General features: G+C 31.2%; 1 protein-coding gene across 1 annotated transcript in view; it reads right to left on the reverse strand.

Annotated features, from left to right (window-relative positions):
* Nucleotides 1-23,166: 23,166 nt before the first annotated feature.
* LOC115874659 (guanylate cyclase soluble subunit beta-1) overlaps nt 23,167-25,462 on the reverse strand; it is a 69,019-nt gene continuing 66,723 nt past the window's right edge. Inside the window, exon 14 of the mRNA XM_030889876.1 lies at nt 23,167-23,597. Coding sequence (XP_030745736.1) covers nt 23,456-23,597 — 142 coding nt within the window. The 3' untranslated portion in view covers nt 23,167-23,455. The remainder of the gene's footprint in view (nt 23,598-25,462) is intronic.

Below are 25,462 nucleotides of genomic sequence, written 5' to 3' on the forward strand. Positions count from 1 at the left end.
TACATTCCGTGACTTTTTACATACAAAATGTCCCTTGGTAAAAATCGCTACGAGCAACCGTTCTCAAGATATTTAGGATAGAAATAGTCAATACATGTCATTATTGACAAAAATAAACAATGCCGAGTAGATAGTTATCTGACTGAAATGATAAATTTGGAAACTTCTTATTTTTTTAAATTAATCATAAATTTTCTTTGAAAAAATGATGATAAAAAAGTTTCTGTTGAACTTTTAGCACAAACACATTTCAAATTTACGATTTCAGTTTAATAACTATTTAGTCAACATGTTCAATTTATGTCAATGACGACAGGTATTGATAATTTCGATTCCAAATATCTCGAGAACCATTATTCGTAACGATTTTTACCAAGAGATCGTTTTTACGTAAAAAACGTCGTGAATGTATATTTTTTACTCAGTAGTTTATACAGGTACGGACAAAAAGTTATTACTCTTCAAACCAGGTAATAAATATGTAGGTGGCGCCCTCTACAAGTAGGAGTCATATTGACTTCAAAATCAAATTTCTCATGTCAAAAAACTTCCAGACACCAATTTTCGTCCAAATATTGACGTTACTTTAGAAATTATTTGTAAAAAATCGAAATAAAAATAAAACTTCTACACCCTGTATCTCCGAAACTAAGCAATTTTAGGACATACATTTATACGAACTTTCTTACTTATTTTTATCTGCATAATATGCTGCTGAAGTTTCCGGAATACAATTCTGACCAGCCTGTATATCAAGAAACTCTATGGTTAGGCTCGTTGAATTTGACACTTTATTTCAGTTTAATAATATATTTTCGTTTTGATTATCGTACTTTTATGCTTAGGCGTAAAAGTGCTTTACTTTTATGCTTAGGCGATAAAATGACTTTTTTATATTCTCAATCACGTCGCAAAAATTATTACTTTTGTGACGTCTGAAAAAAAATATTTTATCTATTCCTTTTCTTCCAAATAAACGTATATAAACAATTATTAAAAAACTATATTGATATTGATTATCTAACAAGTTTTTATATACAATACCACTATACCGGTATAAGAGTATAAATAATTATCGAAGAAATGTATGTATTTGTAATTTTTTCCCGCTAGAAAATGTAAATTATCTTCAGCAAGCGGCGTGTTTTATTGATGATGTACTTGGCGGAAAAATAAAAATATGCGACAGTACGATTTATTTCTGTTACTCGACATAATATATTTTGCTTCTTTTTTCCAACCCTCAACTGTAATTCTTTTTGAGTAAAACATATCATATTTTATAATGGGGGATGTATATTTTGTAAGTTGTTTATTTGTCAAATTTTTCTAGTAGCATACAAAAGTGCTTCGTTTGTCCGCTAGAGAGCATGAAACTTTATAGAAATGAACACATTTTTTAAAAGGTTGATGAGATAAACACAATTAAGAAAAAGTACGGGAAAGGTAAAAACTACCACCACCACTACATAAATTCTCTCCACAACTCCACAATTGCTGCAAAAACTTGCACAATCAATTTTTTTCCGTAAAATAGTCCTTCTAGTATTTCCAACGTTTTTTGTCACTTGTAAAAAAACGCCATCGTGTATACTTGTTGAGGAAAAGGAAGGTTTTTCCAAACTGACTCTCAAAAAATGTTCAAATCATTGTTGTATCAAGCTATGTATGCGCTAATAATCTGATTGGCAAAAATATGGAATTGTATGTTAATATCACAAATGTTACTAACACAAAGTCGAAAATAAGCTTCATAAATTTTAAATTAATTAACGTTTGCGTTTATTTTTGATTGATGCTCCTTAACGGACAAACGAAGCACCTCTGTATAGAGGTAAATTGTGTGCAATTAATATATTTTGATTCCAAAAATACGTAGTTATTCTATGTCTAAGAAATAGCGGAATAAATAAATAAATATATAAATGCCTTTATTGTCAAAAAAAATTTCAATTTGTAGACAAAGGTAAACTAACAAACAAAGTAAAAAAACAAGGTACACAAACAAACAAACAAAAGATAATACAAAACATTATACAAATAATATTGTCAGTCTGATTGTTTAAAATAAGCATATATAAATGTTTACAATGTCAAAGAACAAAAAAATAAAAATAATATTCAAAAATATTTAGTTACTTTATAGTAAAATATCAATGACCTCTAAATAAATTTATTTCGACGTCATTAGTAAATATAGCAATAGCAAACATTAGACCAGTGTTTACAAGATCAAATTCGATTTTCAAAATGTAATTCATTTATTGCGTAGAAAGCCTTGTCTAGTAAATAAGAGTTCAATGCTTTGCGAAATGAAAAAAATGATGTTATGGATTTGATTTCAAATGGCAGGTGATTATGCATTTTATTCGAGTTGTATAATATTGAACCTTTAACTAACTCTGAGCGTGGGGTAGGTAGATAAAGATCTTGCTCCACGTTCCTGAGTGGATAAGTGTGAGATGGCCTTTCTTGAGAAGCTGATACATGTTTACGTATTAGGCAAACGGATTCAAATAAATAGGGAAGGAAGAGTCAATATTTTTAATTCTTTAAAAAAGTCCCGGCAATGAGTTCTCTTCTGGAGCTTGAAAATGCGGTCAAATTGAGTCGCGCAACACGTACCCCAGATGAAAGGGCATACCTGAGGTGCGACTCAAAAAGTGCATAATAAACAGTTCTAGCCACTGACAAGCTCCTTAGAAACAGACCTTAATGCAAAACAGGCAGAGCTCAATTTTTTCGACAAAGCTTCGATATGTATGTCCCATTTCAGAGAATTGTCCACAATAAGCCCTAAGAATTTTACAGATTTTACGACGTCAATGGTGGTGTTGTTAAGTACAAAAGGCTGCAACGAGTTTTTATACGACAAAGCTTTAGTTTTAGAAATGTTGAGACTCAGGAGGTTCGAATCGCATCAAGATTTAATGGTGATTAAGTCATTTGATATAATCCTATGAAGTGCCGTTATGTCCTTGCTGCTCCAAGTGAAGCTAGTGTCGTCGGCAAAAAGATATATTTTGCCACTGATGTTTATGTTAGCAATGTCGTTAATAAAAAGAAGAAACAAAATAGGGCCTAGTACTGAGCCTTGTGGTACTCCACATTCTATTGGCTTGCTAGAAGACAACCTGGTATCCACCCTCACAAGTTGACTTCTGTTGCTCAGATACGACTTAAACCATTCGAGAGATGATCCCCTGAACCCATAGTGCTGCAGTTTATTAATTAGGATCTTATGATTTACACAATCAAACGCCTTAGAAAAATCACAGAAAATTGTTGCTGTAGAATGATGGTTATTTAGGCTGGAGTAAACTTTATTAAGGAGGGACAACATAGCGTCATTTGTGGACTTGTTGCTTAGAAATCCAAATTGATATTCAGTAAGTATTTTGTACTTAAACAGAAAAGATACCAGCCTGCTTTTAACCAACCTTTCTATGATCTTAGATAGCGTTGGAAGGAGTGCAGTTGGGCGATAGTTAGAAGCTTCATCTTTGTTTCCTCCTTTATGCAGAGGAATGATTATTGCCGTCTTAAGACATTCTGGAAAAATACCATTTTGGAACGACATGTTTATTAAAGTTGTTAGGTGGTTCAGAGTGCTTTCTGGCGGATTCGAAAACATTTTTAGAGTTAGCCCGTCGGTCCCAGAAGAGGATTTATTTTTGATGGTATTAATTGTACTGCGAAGCTCTTCTAAAACTACGGGCGAAAAAAAGAAACGGTGTAAGTTTACATTATCATTAGAGAGATAAGAAAGTGGATCATGAGAAGGACATATGGTATTAGTTAAGTTTTTCGCTACATTTACAAAGTAATTGTTAAGGTTCTCAGGTGAGGTAGAGATATTGCTAGACGAAGAAGCTTTGTTTCTCAATTCATTCACAATAGACCATGTTTCTTTAGCAATATTACCAGAATTATATAGAATATTCTCCTATTATAATAAAGGTCCTTAGCGGCTCTTATAGTCTTATCATAAATTTTTCTGTATAGTTTTACGTAATTCTGGAAGAAGACACTGTCTGAGAATTTTTTTAAGTGAGATAATGAACGGATGTTTTTAGAAGATATGCGTAGACCTTTAGTGGTCCAAGGTTTATTATGCTTATTTTTGATAGGTCTAAGAGGAAAGGATTTGAACGCTAGACTGTTTAATGTTTTTACGAAAATAGAAAATTCGGTGTCGACATCATAAGAGCTAGTATCCCAGTTGGTTGTTTTACATAAGTAGCTGAACTTTTGAGCATTCTTTTCTGAAAAAATACGGCATAATTTACGAGGGGCATTTTTGATTTTGGACTTTATCGTAAATTCAGTTATAACTGCTTCCTTGATCAGAGAGACCCGAGCTAAAGACGTTGCAGGCGATGGAGTTAGGATCAAATGATGACACAACATAGTCTATAGTACTAGTACTGGTATTGAAACTTCCTGTATATTCTGTAGATCTGCTTTGTTCTTTTTCTAAACTATGTGATGTGGCGTTTTTTACAGGATACAAAAATGTCAAGACCATCTTAGAAAGAAAAAAATCACTCGTCGGTGAGGTTGGAAAATATTTCTACTAAAATATATGTAAGGGTGGGGGTAGTTTTAATCCTACCCGTACTTTTTCTTGTTTTTTGAGAATGTTAAATGTTAAAGCGCTTAGCAAAATATAAGCACCCCAAATCTCATTCAAATCGGAATGTCGGATCTTAAAATACCTTAAAAATGTGATTATCTTTTTAAAGTTAGATGCCCTCTAACGCACAAATGAAGCACTTTTGTATAGATATAAATTATGTGCAATTAACTTATTTTCATTCCAAAAATACTTAGTAGTACTATGTCGACGTAACATTAGGACACTCTGTATATTATTTTCCAGAACGCTGGATATTTCACATAATTTGACACAAAATTATAACATTTAATTTGACAAGATCATAACGCGTTTCAAAAATCTTAAGTCGAGTTCATACGCACCTGCGTCCGTGCATCGCTCATCGTTGTGTCACTCCAATAATATTGGAATATGATTTGTAATGTTTGAAATAAACAAATTGCACTAGTTAAAAACAGCAGAAGACGACTCCCATGATGGATTTATATATAACCCTATCCACAGTTACTATAAAAATTATTAGAAACTTTTAAGGGAAACAAATGGATGGTATGGTCGTCCTCTGCCTTTTTTCTGTCGAAATCTTACCTGAGTATAAAAACAGAGTATATTTTAATATCATATTACAAAATTACAATCAGTGATAGTAGAGTATACACAACCAACCTTGGAATGGAATCATCTATTATTTTTCATAATTTTTCAGATGTATGAAAATTTTGTGTTTATGAATAAAACTCAGTCCTTATTAATGACTTTTAATGAAAAATAATCCATATAGCAATAAAAAAAAGTCAGTTCCGAAAATAAACAAAATGGTATTTTTTTGGTTTCTGAAACGAAATTAGGATTTAAATTTTTAATGGCCAAAAAGTAAATCAAAAAGAAAATTGATAATTTTAATATTCCTTATTCCTTGTTGCCACCTCTAGTCCTTATGCAAGCTTCTATCCGAGCTTCTTATTAACTATTTATCAACCTTGTCTTGGGGTATGTTTTTCCATTCTGCCAATGCTTCATCAGTAAGCTGTGCAAGATTTCCTGGATTGTTTCCACGAGCTCTAACCCTTCTTTTCAGCTAGTCCCACAAGTGTTCAATAGGGGTTAGATCTGGTGAACATGCAGGCCAGTCCAAAACTATGACAATTTCCATTTCAAGACATTCTCTAGAATCTCTAGTCACTCTGCTGGTATGGGGAGGTGCGCTATCGTACAAGAAGTTAAAATTATCGCCAATTGCAACTCTCCAAAGAGTAACGATTAGTTCTAGCACCAAATCAACATATCTCCGACCCGTCAAAGTTTGTTGAAGTGGTAACAATGGAGTTTTTGCTCCCAGTATAATACCTCCCCAGAACATTACAGTTCCTCCTTTATATCTTGATACAGATTTGACAGCCTGAAGTCTCACTCGTCTTCCTGGAGCTCTGAGAACCCGAATTCGATGGTTATCTGATCTTAGGCCAATTCTGGTTTCATCCGAAAAATGAACATTTTGCCAATTCTCAGTTGTCCAGTTTTGATGTTGAAAGCATCAATTTAGCCGGTCAATTTTATTTTGCCGAGATAACTGTGGGATCCGTAACTCTCTCCTACTGTAAAACCCTCGAGCACGCGAAGCCTTTTTCTTATGGTTTTAACTGAAACGTTCACACTTGTAGCTGCCAGAAGTTGTCTTTGTAGCTCTGGATGAGAAACACTGCGATTTATTCTAGAAATTTGGCATACAGTGCGGTCTTATTGTTCTGTTGTGACTCTTTGACGACTTTGTCTGGGCCTATCGTTGTATGTTCCTAATTCCAAGTACCTTGCATATGTTTTCGATACAACACCCTGGGTAACGCCTACCATCTATGCTACGTCTCTTTGGAGCATTCCTTGTTCGGTGAGAGCAATAATTCTTCCCCTCTATACAACTGTTAATCCAACATAAGGCATTTTTTAATTTTTTTGGATCGAATAAAAATTACCGGACAATCGTCATTTTACTGTTTATTAACACAAAATTCAAAAGAAAATAAATTGCAACAGTCGTTTATTCTTTATTATCATGTTTATTTAAAACAAATTGGTATACAAAAAGTTGTATGCCAATTTTATCCTTGCAAGAAATTTAGTTAGAAATAAATAGTGATTCCGTATAAGTTTGGTTGTGTGTATAGCAGTAGTAGTCCTGGGGCACTCAATTTTTTTAATGTTTTGCACTCCTATAATATAGAACCACGCGCCGCCACTGTCGCCGATTATAATTCATAATATACTGTTTACTCGAATGCTTTTGACATTAGTGAAATAAAGTAAACTGGTTAAATCATATCCACATAACGATATCGAATATTTGATGCCCCAAGGGAAGTGCGGTAAACATGCCTTCAAAATACTAATTCCGTACAGGATCTTGTCGATAAACTGACAACGCAGAGCAGGCAGCGTTAATACGAAGGAAATGTAACAATTTTGGACCTTTTTTTCCTGGCAAGTCAAATCACGTATTTGGGATTTAGTCGCCCCATCTTAATTCCGCAAACGAACTCCTTCATCCCTTTATTGGATTAGGGTCAACGGCCTCTAAAAACTGGAAGGATCAAACTTGATTAGTTTAATAAAAACGAAAAACGGAACAGAACGTGTATTTAAACAAAATAAAGTTTTTTTATTAAGAGTCCATTTCACTTGTCCGAAAATAAAACTTTTATGTAAAACTGGCTAGGTATTTTTACACAAATAGAGAAGGAAATTAAAGATAAAGGATTATACTATATCCGCATTGTACCACATTTTTAGAGAACTTCTATATTTTTAAGATTTTGAAGGTCAAACATCAACAAAATATTCCTTATGTTTGGACTAAATTTTCATGTTTTTAAATGGAAGCCCCCTTTGTATATTATTACATATTTCAATTGTTCCTTCAATTCTAAGCAAAAATCGAAATACACACTAATTATACAGATTTGGTATGTTAGTATATGACATAAATTAGGATTGATTGGTGTATTCAATTGTTTATGGTCACTTCCTGTTTCACCGGAAATTACTACAACTTTTGATTTTTAAATGGCACCCTCTGTATTTTTTTACTTTAATCGATAGAAAATGACATTCTGAATAGAATGACATATCATATATCAACTTTTGACATTCTCGCTTAATAAAAAATTATTTTTTAAAATTCAATCTAGAGTGCCATGTGTACGTTAAAAACACTAATTATTCATCAAGGAGCCTTGGAAAAATAGATTTGATCCTCTAATGTTTTTAGTGTCTTGTCCGGGCTAGTTAGAAAATGCTCAAATCGTATTTTTAATCGTATATCAATTTTTTCAAATGGAACGAAGGTGGCTCATTAGCATATTCGGAAAAAGCATTTTTTTGCGAATAATTTGATACCACACACTTGGTATTTCAAGTCAAATTTTCGTTACGAACCGCAAGTTATAATTTCAAATAAACCATATGCGAAAATGTCAAAAGTTGACATATGATATGCCATTCTATTTAGAGTAACATTTTCTATCGAATAAAGTAAACAAATACCGGCGGTGACCTTTAAAAATCAAAAGTTTTAGTCATTTCCGGTAAAACCGGAAGTGACCGAAAACAATTGAAAACGTCAATCAATCCTAATTTATGTCATATACTAACATACCAAATCTCGTTTTTTTTAACTAAAAAAAATAAAAAATTTAGAGGAGTGAGCCACTTTTGAGACTCACCCGGTATAAACCTAAATATTTTACCTAATAATCGACCGTTTCCATACATAACAGCGACCCCTGTATACTTTTCTATAAATATTTCCTACGAATGATGGGTAATTGAGAGATTTATTCGTATGAAAGAATAGGTATTAATTACATAAAAATTAAAATTTTATGTTAAGAACAAACTCGGCAAGTATACTCTAATTAATATGCGCAATTATGATAAATTGAATTAAACGAAGCATTATTCGCTGGTAGTAAGGTAATAATGCTGACGGGTAACGCCTAACTGTGAATTTGCTAGGAAGTTCATCAGGAATCCTGAGAGGAATACAAATGAGTCAGTGTGACTAGGTGCATAATAAAATCAGTTCTCATGAAGAGATGCAAACATATAATTCTATTAATGAAGCGAACTCATGAAGTATAAATATTATTATAAAATTATAGATATACAGGGTGTCCCAGAAATAAGTGCAAATATTTTAACTGGTAGTATAGTTCAACCCAAGAAACACGTCTATAAGGTTTTTTTTTTAATTTTTAGTTAAAAAACATAATTTCTTGATAATATGGCAACATAGGTAGTAGATTAAATTTACAAGAAAGAAAATCCAGAAAAGAACCAGTGGTTCTGAAAATTTTTGCAAAAAATATTTTTTTTTGGAAATTTCCAAAGTAAAATAACTCCGTTATTTTGGGCTTATGTGAAAAACGATAGAGAGAAAATATGTCTGTTTTATCGAGATCTACCATACCATAAAATATTTGCACTTATTTCTGGGACACCCTGTATACATTCAGATGCAAAAAAACGCAGCGGAGAAATTTTTGGTCAAATTTAAACTGTTATATTTTTGATAATTTTAGCTCTATTTTCATGAATTTTTTAGCATGCTGTATATAATTATATCATCTTTAATTTGTAAACCCAGTTTTTTTTACAATAATTATCATTAACACAGGCATAGACAAATACACACATTTTAGAAAAATTATCGGAAGTAATTACCCAAGTGCATCAAAATTACCGATAATTTTTCATGAAAGCATGTCGTCTAAAAACTGAGTTAACATTCCTATACATGAGTTTATATTCATATTTTGCCATAAAAAATGCTTTTCCAAAATACGAATATAAACGATTGATTTCGGAAAAGGCCAATATCGACTCTGAAATTCAGCCCAGGATGGCTGCTACCTGGAATTTAAAAGACAGGGTTTTCTACAATCATGACTTGAGTACAAAAACGAAACTTGCAGTGTACCGAGCAATTATAATCCCTACCATGTTATATGGGAAACCTGGGTGCCGTACCGCCGACACATGAAGGTATTAAACAAGCTGCAACAGAGACACATTAAGCCGCGTACACACTTAACGAACGCATACGTTCGACCAAATCGTGATTTTGTTTGAAGTACTTTTTCGCTGTATAAAATTCTTATAATCGGTATTCATCAATCAGAGACAAAATCAAGGTATTATTCCACTCCATAGTTATAAAATCAAACAACAATAATAAACTAAAAATGATCTTCCTGTTTGGACTAGTCGGACGAGCGCATGCGGAAATGCATATATAAATCTGTTTGCGTGCGGTAGTATTCTTTTTGAAGTACCGCCAAGTTAGCGAACGCAACCGCACACGAACGTATGCGTTCGTTGTTACGTACACATTTCCAGAATTCGTTCGTTCTAAGCCATGCGGTCGAATGCGTTCGCTAAGTGTGTACGCGGCTTTAGACAACTCTTAAGAATCCGATGGTTCCATCATGTTTCAAACTTATTGGGCCTTGAAAAACCTAACTGCGAGAGTATTGAAGTCATGGTTACAAAACCCCGCTTAAGATGGGCTGGTCACGTAAGCAGAATGCAAGAAAACTGCATACCAAAATCTCTGCTTTACGGCGAGCTTGTAGACGGTAAGAGAAGGACGGTAAGAGGGTGGACAACTCAAAAGATACAAGGACATTTTCCACGAAAACTTAAAGGGGATTAACATGCAGAATGAGTGGGAAGAAGCAGCTTACAATAGAACTCAGAAGAATTGTAAACTAACTTAACAGCGACAACCAAAAAGTAAAGAGGCAACAAAGCAATGAGATGTTTGAATGTCCGGAGTGCGGTAGGCAGATAACATCACGTATCGGGCTTTCCAGTCACAGATAAGCTCATGAATGAAAACGCCTTGCGTGACCATCTTCTGATGCGTGTCAAATATTTGTTAGCGAGTAATGGCAGTATGTATCTATGTATGTAATAGTAATAAATAATATAGCGCACTAATAATGTTTGGTTAATTTGCTTTAATTCTATATTTTTTTATATTTAAATTAATAAATTTTAAATAATCTGATACATTTTTAATTCGTAATATGTTTATATTTGTTATTGCTTTTATTAAACTAATCGAAATATCAAATAAATATATAAATTTGTTTACTGGCAAGAGATAGTAAAATACTATCTGTTGTCCAAATTGCGTGAAATAGAAAACCATTTTTACAAGAAAGTTGTCGTTTGGAATATTTTTTTAAGTGCTCTGATTATTTTAGTCACGTATTCAATTATATAGTACTTATACTTATAGTACCGTCCATTTAAATAAATAACACCGCAATAAATAATTTCAATGTATGAATTAAAATTAAAAATATATTTAGAGAAGAGAAAATATGTCTATTTTTAAATAATTAGTATTAGTAGGTAGGTATTCCGATCTTCTGTTTAACTACTTTATTATAGTAGAGATGGTTTTAAGTTCTGATGTATCGGTTAATTTTGCTTTAATTGATCATGTTAGAGATCAACTTTTGGACTTAAAACCGTATCTGCCAGAAAAACTTGACTATTTTTGGACCATTTCATAGGTTTGTTGGCTACGACACCAAAAGCAGGGTATTGTTTTAATGTAAAAAATACGAAAAAATGTTATTGTCTTTTTCAAAAGCATAATTTGCTTTTTTTAAAAAAAAATATTCCAAACGACAACTTTCTTGTAAAAATGGTTTTCTATTTCACGCAATTTGGACAACAGATAGTATTTTACTATCTCTTGCCAGTAAACAAATTTATATATTTATTTGATATTTCGATTAGTTTAATAAAAGCATTACATTTTTCTTAAACTAAAGCAAACTTAAAAAAATAAAGTTAAATAAACTTAAAAAATAAAGTAGGTTTTAACAAAAATGACATTGCATAGACTTAAATGTATTTTTAACACAAAATAAGGTAACACATAATAAGTAGGAATACATAATGATCTTTTGTCACTCAACTTGAAATGTTTATGTCAATGTAGATTGTTAAATTTTAAATTGTCCTTATAAGAATGAACGCTTGAGGGTATTGAGATAGTCCTTGTAATTGTAGTGTTATCAGTAACGAGTTTTACATGGCTAATGATCCTGGTGGTGGATGCATAGAAAAAAAAACAAAAAAAAAGAAGAAAAATGTAGGAAGTAGGAATACATAATAATATTTACAAATTTTTGAGAATACTAAGCTTAATAATATTATTTTTATTTGATTTTACCGTTTTAATATCTATATTTATAAATTTTAGTGTATAATAAATCCGGACCCTAGTATATAAACTTATAAAATACTCATATGGGAAATTGTTACATGGATGCTCAAAAACTATTTTACAAAAATCTTTTTTAAGCTGTGCGCCAATTTCTTCTTTAAATGCTAAGCTGTTAAACTGAGTAATAAAAATGTTATATTTACTGTTACATAAAATTTAGTAAAAACTCTAAAAAACTTGTCAATAGCAGAAGTTGTATGCACGTATTTTTATTACCTCACGATAAAATTTGGACTTTCCCGGTAGGTAGTTAAAGTTAAATACAAACATCTAAAAAGTAAAACATGCTATTTAAAAAAATGCAAATATCTTAAATAATAATTTAATATGCACTTTGTTAACCGGTAAATACTGCAAAATCCAAAACATAATAGTAAAGTATCTACTACTACTCTAAAATATCTACTAAAATAATAAACTAATTGTTAAAAATAAATATTTCGTGCATATTCCGAGTAAAATCTTTTCTTAATTTATATGTATATTTTTAAAACAATTTATTCATAGTTAGGTTTCCATAATTATAATATACTTAATATGTCTGATACTTTAATTATTATATAGTTAATATCCTATACTATATAAACACATACCTTCCTTCATCTTTTGGGCACCTAAAGAACGATATATTGTCTGTCATTCTACTTTCACAACCATCCACTGCACAAATATTTCTAGTAGACATTTTATTCACAATTCGAACAAAACAACTAAAACACTATTTTTGATTCACCCTATGCGTCGGGCCGAAAACAAAACTAAAATAAACTTGGAACGCTGTGTACACGTCGAGCAATGGATGTAGACTGACCCAAGTCTACAAGACAGGCGGGGAGCGGCGGGAGGAATTTTGATACGGGCGAAGAGTGGGTCAACTGATATATTTTGTATTCTTTAAACTGTGATAATATTTAATAATTTTTAGACGTTTCAATCACATTTTGAACTTTTTCAAGGAACTACAATATAACAATAATAATTTTAACTTACCATTAAACGTAGATATATTTTGTCAGTTACAAACATTTGTCTAAACATTTAATGACATTAATTATCATTAACACAGGCATAGACAAATACACACATTTTAGAAAAATTATCGGAAGTAATTACCCAAGTGCATCAAAATTACTGATAATTTTTCATGAAAGCATGTCGTCTAAAAACTGAGTTAACATTCCTATACATGAGTTTATATTCATATTTTTCCATAAAAAATGCTTTTCCAAAATACGAATATAAACGATTGATTTCGGAAAAGGCCAATATCGACTCTGAAATTCAGCACAGGATTAGCAGCGCCTGGAAATTAAAAGACAGGGTTTTCTACAATCATGACTTGAGCACAAATACGAAACTTGCAGTGTACCGAGCAATTATAATCCCCACCATATTATATGGGAAACCTAGGTGCCGTACCGCCGACACATGAAGGTATTAAACAAATTGCAACAGAGACACATTAAGCCGCGTACACAGTTAGCGAACGCATACGTTTAACCAAATCCGCACACATGCGGTGAAATGAAAAATGTACTATCTCCTGATATAACATTGTAATATATATATATATATATATATAATAAGAATCGTTATGTATTAACATTGATGGTAAAACATGTAAATTATTTTGTTGTAAAATTAACATGAATAAATTAGTATTATAAGATAATGTACTTAACTAAAATCCGTTTTTTATTTCACATTTCAATTCATGTCGTATTTATATTTGTAAACAATGAGATATGTTATTAAATAATAATAAGAAGAAAGTAAATAAATATTGATAAATTATTAAAGACGCCTAAAACTGTTAATCAATAAAACTAGTACTGTATTTTTATTTTTCTACTTGCTGTATTAAAATTCCTTAGTATTTTTAGTTGATCCCTCGTATACGGCCAGCGTTGACTGATAAAATAGCACTTCCGCTGCACCCGGTAAACGTACAAATTTTTTGTCACCTCGAAGGGTCACGGGCCGCCTTTGAAGTCAAAATAAGAATAGAATTCCTTAGAGTGGGTCAACTGATATATTTTATATTCTTTAAACTGTGATATTATGTTATAATTCTTCCGTATGATCGAAAAAAAAACGGCGTCCAGTTGGCTTGAAAATGACGATCAATGACATTTCCCATATAATTTTACATATAAAATGACAGCGATCTTCATTTCATAGCCATCGCTGACGCCGTTTTTATTTGATCATACGGTATTTGAATTGTATTAATTAAATGGGACCAAATACCAAGAATAAATAAGTTAACAATAAATATACAAAGATTGAAAAAGAAGCCAACAAAAAAAAATCAAAATCTATAGCTACGCTCATGTTTTGGTGTATTGTGGTGAATTTGTGTTTTATTTTGCTATTATTCATTACGTAATGCAACACTTAATTAAATTACATATAGGGTAAATAATTATCACGATTGAGTAGACATTTTCTTATTAGCCTTGCAAGAATTGATGTTTGCCTAACGAACCGCCCGGAACCCGCTGACATCAGTTAATTAGTAAAATCATATGCTTAATCAATAGATATACATCTGACATAACGTTGTCTCTAGTTAGGATAATTGGCTTTATTTCGAATAGGATGCTATCTTCGTTGGGATAACACAATTATTGAGTATTTTGAACGAGTGGAGGTATCCAGTTGAAATTAATAGTTATTTTTAATACAAGACGATAAAATGGTATTAAATTGAGTATCTTCCCAATTCTTTCAATAAATAAATCAATAAACAAGTAGCCTACGCGTCAGATTAAAAACATAAATGAATTTACAAGTATAGAATGTACGAAAAAATAATAAAAATTAATAGAAAATTATTTTACAATTAATATACACATACAATTCGATGTTGTATTAATTGCAATTAACTATAATAAGTAAGCTGGTTGATAAATTGCTAAAATTCACTGAATAATTAATAACAAATCGCGATATTGTTAACAAACGATTTTTTGGACCAACACGTTATAATCATTATACGCATTCGTTAAATTTCTACAATATATTATATGAGAGTATGAGAGATAATTGCGCTGTCTGTTAATTGGCAAAATTTAATGTTGCATGATATTTACTCGTATTATTTCAAAAATATAATATGTATTTCATGTTTATGGAAGAATGATCTGGTGATTTTTTTCACATTAATGTAAAGTTGTAAAAGTAATTAATGAATGTAAGAGAATGTCTTTTTCGATCAGATATCTAAAATAATTTGAAGAAATGAAGGTATCTAATATACAGTTATGGACTGTTTTTTTACATATTACATAGGCCGGTAGTAAGCGAGGATAAAAATAAGGTATTACCTCCGAATTCTTGACACCCGCACCGATTAACGTGATTTTAACAGTGAATAGAGATATATGTAACAAACAAAAGTTACATACTAGCGATGGGTGCTTTCACCCTGGGGGTCACTTTCACCCTTCTCGGGGGTGAAAAATAAATCACCCATTTTAATTGCAAAAATAAATAAAGGGGTGAATTCTAAGCAAAAAATGTTCTGTAACATTTTTTCAGAAAATTAATATTTTTCGAGTTATTTAGGATTGAAAATGTTGATTTTTCAGCTAAAAACTGCATATTTTTCTGCCATTTTCTTAAATCAAAAACCTTGCGTTTTGTCGCAAAACTCTTATCCTTATTATTTCTCTTATCCTACGGTAATCAGCAAAAAATGAATCGATTCGTTATTCCAAAAGCTTCATTTTTGCTTTATACACGGTGTCCCAGAAATAAGTGCAAATATTTTAACTGGTAGTATAGTTCAACCCCAGAAACACGTCTATTAGTTTTTTTTCGCCAAAAAAAAAATTGAAAATTTGAAACTTTTTGAAATTTTTTTTGGAAATTTTCAAAGTAAAATACCTCCGTTATTTTTGACTTATTTGAAAGACGATAAAGAGAAAATATGTTTCTTTTATCGAGATCTAGCACCCCTTAAAATACTTGCATTTATTTCTGGGACACCCTGTATAACTTTTGCGATAAAAATCAACATTTTCAATCCTAAATAACTAGGAAAATATTAATTTTCTGAAAAAAATGTCATAGAACATTTCTTGTTTATTAATTATTTATTATTATTATTTATTATTATTAGTTAATTAAAATGGGTAATTTATTTTTCATCCCCAAGAAGGGGTGGTACACACTCCCAGGGTTTTAACTTTAATTATACTTTTGTTTCTTACATTGTATATCTCTATTCACTGTTAAAATTTCACCTCAATCGGTGCAGGTGTTCAGAATTCGGGCACAAAAACTCTCGCTTACTGGCCTAACAGGAGGAAAAACTTTTGAAGAGAAAATGCATTCTTCATAAAAAAAAAATACTTGTTGAAAAATGGTTAGTTCTGTCTATACATTTCCAAATTTCCATACCGTGTTAGAGAGAAATAAAGAAATATGAAAATATAATTGCTTTTTTCCCTAAAGAACGGTCCCAAAAATCAAAACCCGATGATTCTATGGCAATATCATTTTTAGCTTTTCATTCTAGGTATGATAGATTGTTATTATTAATTTTGAATAACATCATATTCTTTTCTGTTCTAATATGTTGAAAAAGCACAAAACTTATTTTGTTTAAAGCTACAGAAAAGGTTATTATAAATTTTCGTTTTGGATTTTCTTAGGACTTTTTAAAGGCTTCTTCTTTTTGTCTTTCATAAAGACAATCATGGGTATATAAACTGTATAGAAACCATATATAAACCATAAAAAAAGGCAGGGATATTTACTTATTTACCATTATTTTTCTGTTTATATGAGTTCTCTGCAACTACGCCAGTGACGTTGTCAAACATATAAAGAAACTATTTGCTTATATTTCACTTCTTTATGTTAGACCAAATTCATCAAGTTCCAGTGTTGTGTTATTTATTAGACTATCTCTTATATATTATCTCTATTGTTATTATCGTCATCTTCATCATGTTCAGCTTATTCAACCATTTCTAATTATTCACCAATTCCTTCTTCACATATTATAGCATTAGAAGTTATAAAAAAGATGGAATGTTTTTATATAAGAATTTTCTTTTGGAAAAATATTAAAACAACTAACACTATGCGACGGAGCTCTTCGCCGGTAAGCAATGGGTCGTAAGCTAGTGAAAATTAAATTGTGATACTTACGTCTTTATAAGATACTGGGCGCCACTCAGTTTTCCATTTACTTTCGAAAACTTCTAAGTTGAAAACTGACAAATCAGCTCAGAAAATTGGTAATACTTATTTTAGGAATTACACAAATGAAACGCTGAGATAAACTAATAACTAAGTATAATTAATAATTAATTGTTAAATAGAATAAAATAAGACTATGAAAAATTTGATGTTTGAAAATATTTGTTGGTAAATTGTATGTATCAAAATAGATCACTCAAAATGGTAGTTAAATCTGCACGCTTCTGAATATTAATATTTTACTAATTATTCCGCATAAAGTCTGGCGATCTTGGTACCAAAATGTAGGGACTCTTATATTTAAAAAAAAAACGTATTATGTGAATGTCAGAAATATGCATAACATGTGTAAAATATATCATAGTGAACTAAAGCAATCAAATATATAATATGCCTGAAGGGCTTAATGAATTAAAAGGAATTTAAATTATATAGATATAAAATTTAATGACTGGCCTTTTTATCCGTTCTGGTCACAAGCTGGTTCTGATGAACTGCTACTGGAACTGGATTGTGGTATAAGATGTTTCTGGACCGACAGGATCGAAAACGTTCGTGCATTCAGGAGATTCCTCCGTTATTCCCGGTGTGAATTGTAGGGAGAAAGGTGGACCAAATGTCAGGTGCAAAAAAGACAAAATGGCACCAGAAAATAAAGCCACCATAAAATACCTTACAATAAAATTCTGCCGTAAACTATAACCCTATAGAAAGAAAAGCAAGGTATTAGGAAACGTTACTCAATGTTACGTCTAAAATAAAAATCGTCAAAAAGAGTTACCTCTGCTCAGAGGGTTTTCCCAAACAAATTGGCAAAATGCCAACAAACGCCGATAGCTCTCTTTGTAATTGGGCCCATTGTTGTCTATTGTGGGCTATGCGGGCCCAAGTTCCCGCAGAGTCAAACCGCATGTAGGTGGCGCCCCCTACAAATAGGAGTCATTTTGACATCAAAATCAAATTTCTCATGTCAAAAAACTCCCAGACACCAATTTTCATCCAAACATTGACGTTACTTCATAAATTATTTGGAAAAAATCGAAATAAAAATGAATATTCTACACCCTGTCCGAAACTATCTCCGAAACTAAGCATTTTAGGACATACATTTATACGAACTTTTTTACTTATTTTTATCTGCAGAATGCGCTACCAAAGTTTCCGGAATACAATTCGGACCACTCTGTATATTGACGAGAGTTTCATAAAGACCTGTCAATACCTTGTTTAGCTAGCGCCTTCTTATGATATACTAGCTGGTCAACTCACTGCATCTATTCTCGTACACATCAGCAATAAGTGTATCTTCCCCATTTTTTTAAACAAAATATCTATATAAAAATTAAAAAAAAAATACAATATATAAAATTGAAACTGGATGGATTATATTTCTAGGCTTCAAAACTTTTGCGCTTAAGGTTTTTCGTCACACAAACTCAATATTTTGATGTCGAAATATAACCATAGTATTATCTAAACCACAATAAAAAAAATCCGCTAGTAATTATATCTTGTTTCAAATGGCAGTATTATGTAAAACGTATTAAAATTACTTTTACTTTCCGTCGCTAAATTTTGGTTGGCGACTATTTTTCCTCTTGAACATAATAATAATTTGTAATTTAACGGTTATCTGGGGTATGAAAGACAAAAAGTCATGAAAGGCTAAATTAATTCACTTAATTCCATATCTGAAAGTAAATTACGGATAGCGACTGTAGAAAATGGGCAAATTAATCAGTGTCTTTAGTGAATGTTTATAAAATAAAGAATAATGTACAGGGTGGGTCTTAAATAAGAGCAAATATTTTCAGGGCTGGTAGATCTCGATAAAAGAAACATATTTTTTCTTTACCGTTTTTGAAATAAGTCCAAAATAATCGGGATATTACTCTTTGAAAATTAAAAAAAATATATATTTTTAGCTTAACTTTTGAGAATCACTAGATCTTTCCTGGGTGTTCATTCTTGTAAATTGATGCTATTACCTATACATGTTGCCATATTATGAAGGTATTATGTTTTTAACTAAAAATTCCAAAATATTTTTCATAAAGTTCCCAATTTTTTTTTCGCGAAAATAACCTCATAGACGTGTTTCTGGGGTCAACGTACACCACCCCTAAAATATTTTCACTTATAAAATTGTAAAATATCTCAAGTTAACGTCTGCTTTTTGCTGCTAAAGGTAATCTGGACGAGGTCTACTTTGTTTAGGAGGAATAGATATAGGGGATATATGAATAGACCTCAGTTAAATAGTTTTATTTGATGACCATATGTCCTCCTCATGATCCACTTTCTTATCTCTCTAATGATATTGTAAACTTACACAGTTTCTTTTTTTCGCCCGTAGTCTTAGAAGAGCTTCGCAGTACAATTAATACCATCAAAAATAAATCCTCTTCTGGGACCGACGGGCTAATTTTAAAAATGTTTTCGAATCCGCCAGAAAGCACTCTGAATCACCTAACAACTTTAATAAACATGTCGTCCCAAAATGGTATTTTTCCAGAATGTCTTAAGACGACAATAATCATTCCTCTGCATAAAGGAGGAGACAAAGATGAAGCTTCTAACTATCGCCCAATTGCACTCCTTCCAACGCTATCTAAGATCATAGAAAGGTTGGTTAAAAGAAGGCTGGTATCTTTTCTGTTTAAGTACAAAATACTTACTGAATATCAATTTGGATTTCTAAGCAACAAGTCCACAAATGACACTATGTTTTCCCTCCTTAATAAAGTTTACTCCAGCCTAAACAACCATCATTCTACAGCAACAATTTTCTGTGATTTTTCTAAGGCGTTCGATTGTGTAAATCATAAGATCTTAATTAATAAACTGCAGCACTATGGGTTCAGGGGATCATCTCTCGAATGGTTTAAGTCATATCTGAGCAACAGAAGTCAACTTGTGAGGGTGGATACCACGTTGTCTTCTAGCAAGCCAATAGAATGTGGAGTACCACAAGGCTCAGTACTAAGCCCTATTTTGTTTCTTCTTTTTATTAACGACATTGCTAACATAAACATCAGTGGCAAAATATGTCTTTTTGCGGATGACACTAGCATCAGTTGGAGCAACAAGGACATCACGGCACTTCATAGGATTATATCAAATGACTTAATCACCATTAAATCTTGGTGCAATTCGAACCTCCTAAGTTTCAACATTTCTAAAACTAAAGCTTTGTCGTATAAAAACTCGTTGCAGCTTTTTGTACTTAACAACACCACCATTGACGTCGTCAAATCTGTAAAATTCTTAGGGCTTGTTGTGGACAATTCTCTGAAATGGGACATACATATGGAAGCTTTGTCGGAAAAATTGAGCTCTGCCTGTTTTGCATTAAGGTCTGTTTCTAAGGAGCTTAACTTGTCAGTGGCTAAAACTGTTTATTATGCACTTTTTGAGTCGCACCTCAGGTATGCCCTTCCATTCTGGGGTATGTGTTGTGCGACTCAATTTGACCGCATTTTCAGGCTCCAGAAGAGAGCTGTTCGATATTCACTGGGATTATACAGCAGAACTCATTGCCGGGACTTTTTAAAAAAATAAAAATATTGACTCTTCCTTCCTTATTTATATTTGAATCCGTTTGCCTAATACGTAAACATGTATCAGCTTCTCAAGAAAGGCCATCTCACACTTATCCACTCAGGAACGTGGAGCAAGATCATACCTACTATCATATCTACCTACCACACGCTCAGAGTTAGTTAAAAGTTCAATATTATACAACTCGAAAAAAATGCACAATCACCTGCCATTTGAAATCAAATCCATAACATCATTTTTTTCATTTCGCAAAGAATTGAACTCTTATTTACTAGACAAGGCTTTCTACGCCGTAAATGAATTATATTTTGAAAATAAAATTTGATCTTGTAAACACTGGTCTACTGTTTGCTATTGCTATATTTACTAATGACATCGAAATGAATTTATTTAGAGGTCATTGATATTTTACTATAAACTAGCTAAATATTTTTGAATATTATTTTTATTTTTTGTTCTTTGACATTATAAACATTTATAAATGTTTATTTTAAACAATAAGACTGACAATATTATTTGTATAATGTTTTGTATTATCTTTTGTTTGTTTGTTTGTGTACCTTGTTTTTTTACTTTGTTTGTTAGTTTACCTTTGTTTACAAATTGAAAAATTTTTTGACAATAAAGGCATTTATGAGTTGTATATAAAAATCTTAAGCAAAATAAATAAAGACAATACAAATCCGAAATTCTTTTAATTTAATTATTTGTTTTAAGGATGTATTTTATGGAAGATTACTATAAAAAAAGACGCCTAAATGTTTCCAAAAATATGTCTAATAAACATGTCTAAATCTGCTGTTACAACTGAACAAAAAGAGTAAGGAAGGAGTTTATCACTAACCCTATATACCTATATATAACCCTTTAACCTGTATATGAATAAAAAAATAGTCAGTATTGTTCTTTCAATTCCATTTATTTATTTCTGAACAGTATTACAACATTTTAGAATAATTGAAATGAGCGAAAAGATATGAAGTTTTCAAATAAATAAATTATTGTTAAATATTACATATTGCCATATTACAATACATATATTAGTTAGTAGATACATGAAGATTGATGACATAGAGTTAAATTTCTTTAGAGATTAATTTAACATTCAATATATTCTATTATATTTTTCTATCAATATATTGATATACAGGGTGTCCCAGGCTGAGCGTACATTAGAAGTTTCTAGAGAACCACAATATCTAGATCCGAGATTTTTTGCACATCATTATTTTACAACGAGATCTATCGATTAAAAATATTTTCAATATGGCGGCACCTCCGGAAATACCGGAAGTTGATAGTAACTTTCGTATTTTAAATGGGTGCCCCCATTTTTTATTACATACTTAAATGCTAAGTAAAATTCTATGAATATTGATGTTAAACACTAACATTAACCGTTTTTGAGAAAAAATATTTAAAATTTTTGGACGAAAAAAACTACCTGTCAAAAAAATGTATATACCCTAAAAGTCAAATTTAGTGATTACCACGGCCACTCTGACATAAAGAGAAGACATGTGGCTATCTATTTCAAAAATTAAATTGTTCAAATGTCATATAATAATGGCGGTAGCTGTCACGGAATTGAGCGATTAAAAAATTATCATAAATCATTTTTTTCAAATGGAGCCCCACTTTTTTTATTTCACTAATGAAAAGGTTTTTCAATTCGTTACTTTTTAACTATACATGTTCCTGTACCTAAAATAAATCGTTTTTAAGATATTTAACATTTAATTTGAAAACGTATATTTTTCTTTATTTTATCTAGCTTCCTTTGACATTAAGTGTCAAACGGCCAGACAATTTATTTACATCTGTCAGAAAACGAACTATTTGAATTTCCTATATTATAAATACTGCCTGCCTTAAGAGTTTAAAAAGTGTATTTATCAAAATATATCTCGTATTTTCGCTCTTTAGTGATATCTAAAGTTGATATTATTAATAATATTCCGTATGGTCGAAAAAGAAAACAGCACAATGTTGGCTCTGAAATGATGCTGATTTTTGAACAAAGCGTCACAATATAACATGGCCAGATCTATTGTTTTACATCACTTGACGTTTAAAGTCGTAGGCTACTGGGCAAAATCATAAAAAATATACGCATTAAAACTAAATCGTAAATAACTTAAAAACGATTTATTTTAGGTATAGGAACATGTATAGTCAAAAAGTAACGAATTGAAAAGCCTTTTCACTAGTGAAATAAAAAAGCGGGTTTCCATTTGAAAAAAATGCTTTATGATAATTTTTTAATCGCTCAATTCTATGACAGCTGCGGTCATTATCATATGATATTCGAACAATTTAATTTTTGAAATAGATAGCCACATGTTTTCTCTTTATGGCACAGTGTTCAAAAATTTTAAATATTTTTTTTCTCAAAAACGGTCAATGTTAGATATAGAGTGTTTATCAAAATTCATAAAATTTTACAGAGAATTTAAGTATGTAATAAAAAATGGGGGCACCCGTTTAAAATAAGAAAGTTGCTGTCAACTTCCGGTATTTCCGGAAGTGCCGCCATATTGAAAATATTTTCAATTGATAGATTATTGTGAAACTATAATCTGCAAAAAATCTCCGAGCTAGATGTTGTAGTTCTGTAAACTTCTAATGAACCTCAGCCTGGGACACCCTGTATATTCTGAAACAAGTTTATCATAAAAATTATAGATTAGTAATAATATCCATCTTTAATAACATATTCTCCAATAAATAAATACATCGATTTTATTATTCTTTAAATCCATTTATACATCTGTCTCTAATATAGTAAATAGGTTTCTGGATAACAAATAAACGTTCATCGGTTCTGATTTGCCTTTCATCTGTACGGGGCCCCTGTAGTCAAACTTAAATTGATCATCGTAATTGTCATCTTCCATCAGGATCCTGAAAAGTAAAATAAATATTAATATCGTCTATTAGCTATAAAATCAAAATCATTTAAGCAAATCACAACGTCGTGAAAACAAGCATTTTAAGAAAGCTGGATCTTTAATATATCTTTTGCTATGCTCTCCTGAACAGAGTGCGAGCCGTCTGGCTGGCGGTAGACGTCCCGATCACTACTGCGCATCACGTCTATACAGAGTGTCCTATTTTGGTGAGTTTTATGGGATTTCTCGTTTATTAGTAGAGATATAATGATGTGGTTTTCATATTACTTTGTTACTTTTTTATGAAACTAAATATGCTACATATACAGGGTCCGGCAATAGTGCGTCGGGTATCTGTAGCACCTAGAATAAAAAACTTGAGATTTTTGAAACCTAAAGTATGTACCAGGATGTATTTCAGGAAAATATTTTAACTATAGGGTGGCTCAAAAAAGTGTGAGTGGATCTGGATGATTTTTTTAGATTTTTTTAAATGGAACACCCTGTATATTATTGCATCTTTGGCTTCCTTTTAGATCACTTTACATAATTCTAAGATATGAGTAAATATTTTTATATAGTTTCAGAGATATTAATCAATAAATCAAAAATATATATTTTTCAGTCAAGAACTGTTTTGAAATCAAAATTATATTAGGTATTTACTTTAGATAGTCTGTTCTTACTTTGCTATAAATATGGTAATCGTAAATCAAACAGGATGTTCAATATTTACGCCAAACTTTTTAAAATATAAAATATTTTTTCTTTGTTTTTTTAAATGGAACATCCTGTATATTATTTTTTTATTGGATGGAGAGTTAAAGAGTGAACATTTTTTGTACTTAAAGTATTTCAAAATTTTTAATAGTTTTGCAGATACACGCAGTATTATTTTATATGGCGCTTTCAATGGTAAACGAGAAAAATCATTGGGTGGCTTTGATAAAAATTTACTGTGGAAAATGCCATACGTAATATAAAACCGCGAATATCTGCGAAACCGTTAAAAATTTTGAAATACTCTAAATACAAAAAATGATCATTTTTTAATTCTCCATTTATTGAAAGCATAATATACATGGTGTTCCATTTAAAAAAACAACGAAGAAAAATTATTTTATATTTTAGAAAGTTTGGCGTAGAATTTTGAAGATCCTGTATGATTTACGATTTCCATATTTATAGCAAAGTTAAGTACAGTCCATCTACAGTAAATACCTAATATAGTATTGATTTCAGGACAGTTCTTGTATTATTAATAATTTTTTAAGAAAGACTGAAAAATATATAACTTTTATTTATTAATATCTCTGAAATTATCGAAATATATTTACTCATGTCTTAGGAATATGTAAAATGTTCTGAAAGGAAGCCAAAAATGCAATAATATACAGGGTGTACCGTTTAAAAAAAATCACCCCTATCCACTCACACTTTTTTGAGCCACCCTATAGAAGTTAAAATATTTTCCTGAAATACATCCTAATACATACTTTAGGTTTGCACTTAAACAGAATTCCCCAGTTTTTTATTCTAGGAGCTACAGCTACAGATGCCCGACGCACTATTGTCGGACACTGTAGGTTTGTTCTAGGCTTCTTAGTTTCTAAAATACAGGGCGACTTTGATATTAATGCATTGAAAATGTGTCCCTAGAGTTTTTCACGTAGACTCCAGTGGCGTAACTAGTTTTTCGCTGGGAGGTATCATTTTCGAAAAATGACTCAAACTTACATTCTTTTAAATAGATACACTGCAGTTTTCTTAGAATTCTCTCTCGAAAACGTTGCTAGCTCTTAGACTATAACTTCTCGATACAAAACTCGATGTGAAAAACGACTAGATTGAACGTAAAATTTGTTTCCTAAAGAAATT

The sequence above is a fragment of the Sitophilus oryzae genome, unplaced genomic scaffold, assembly GCF_002938485.1.
Source record: "Sitophilus oryzae breed Bouriz unplaced genomic scaffold, Soryzae_2.0 scaffold_1297_pilon_pilon, whole genome shotgun sequence".
NCBI lineage: Eukaryota > Metazoa > Arthropoda > Insecta > Coleoptera > Curculionidae > Sitophilus > Sitophilus oryzae.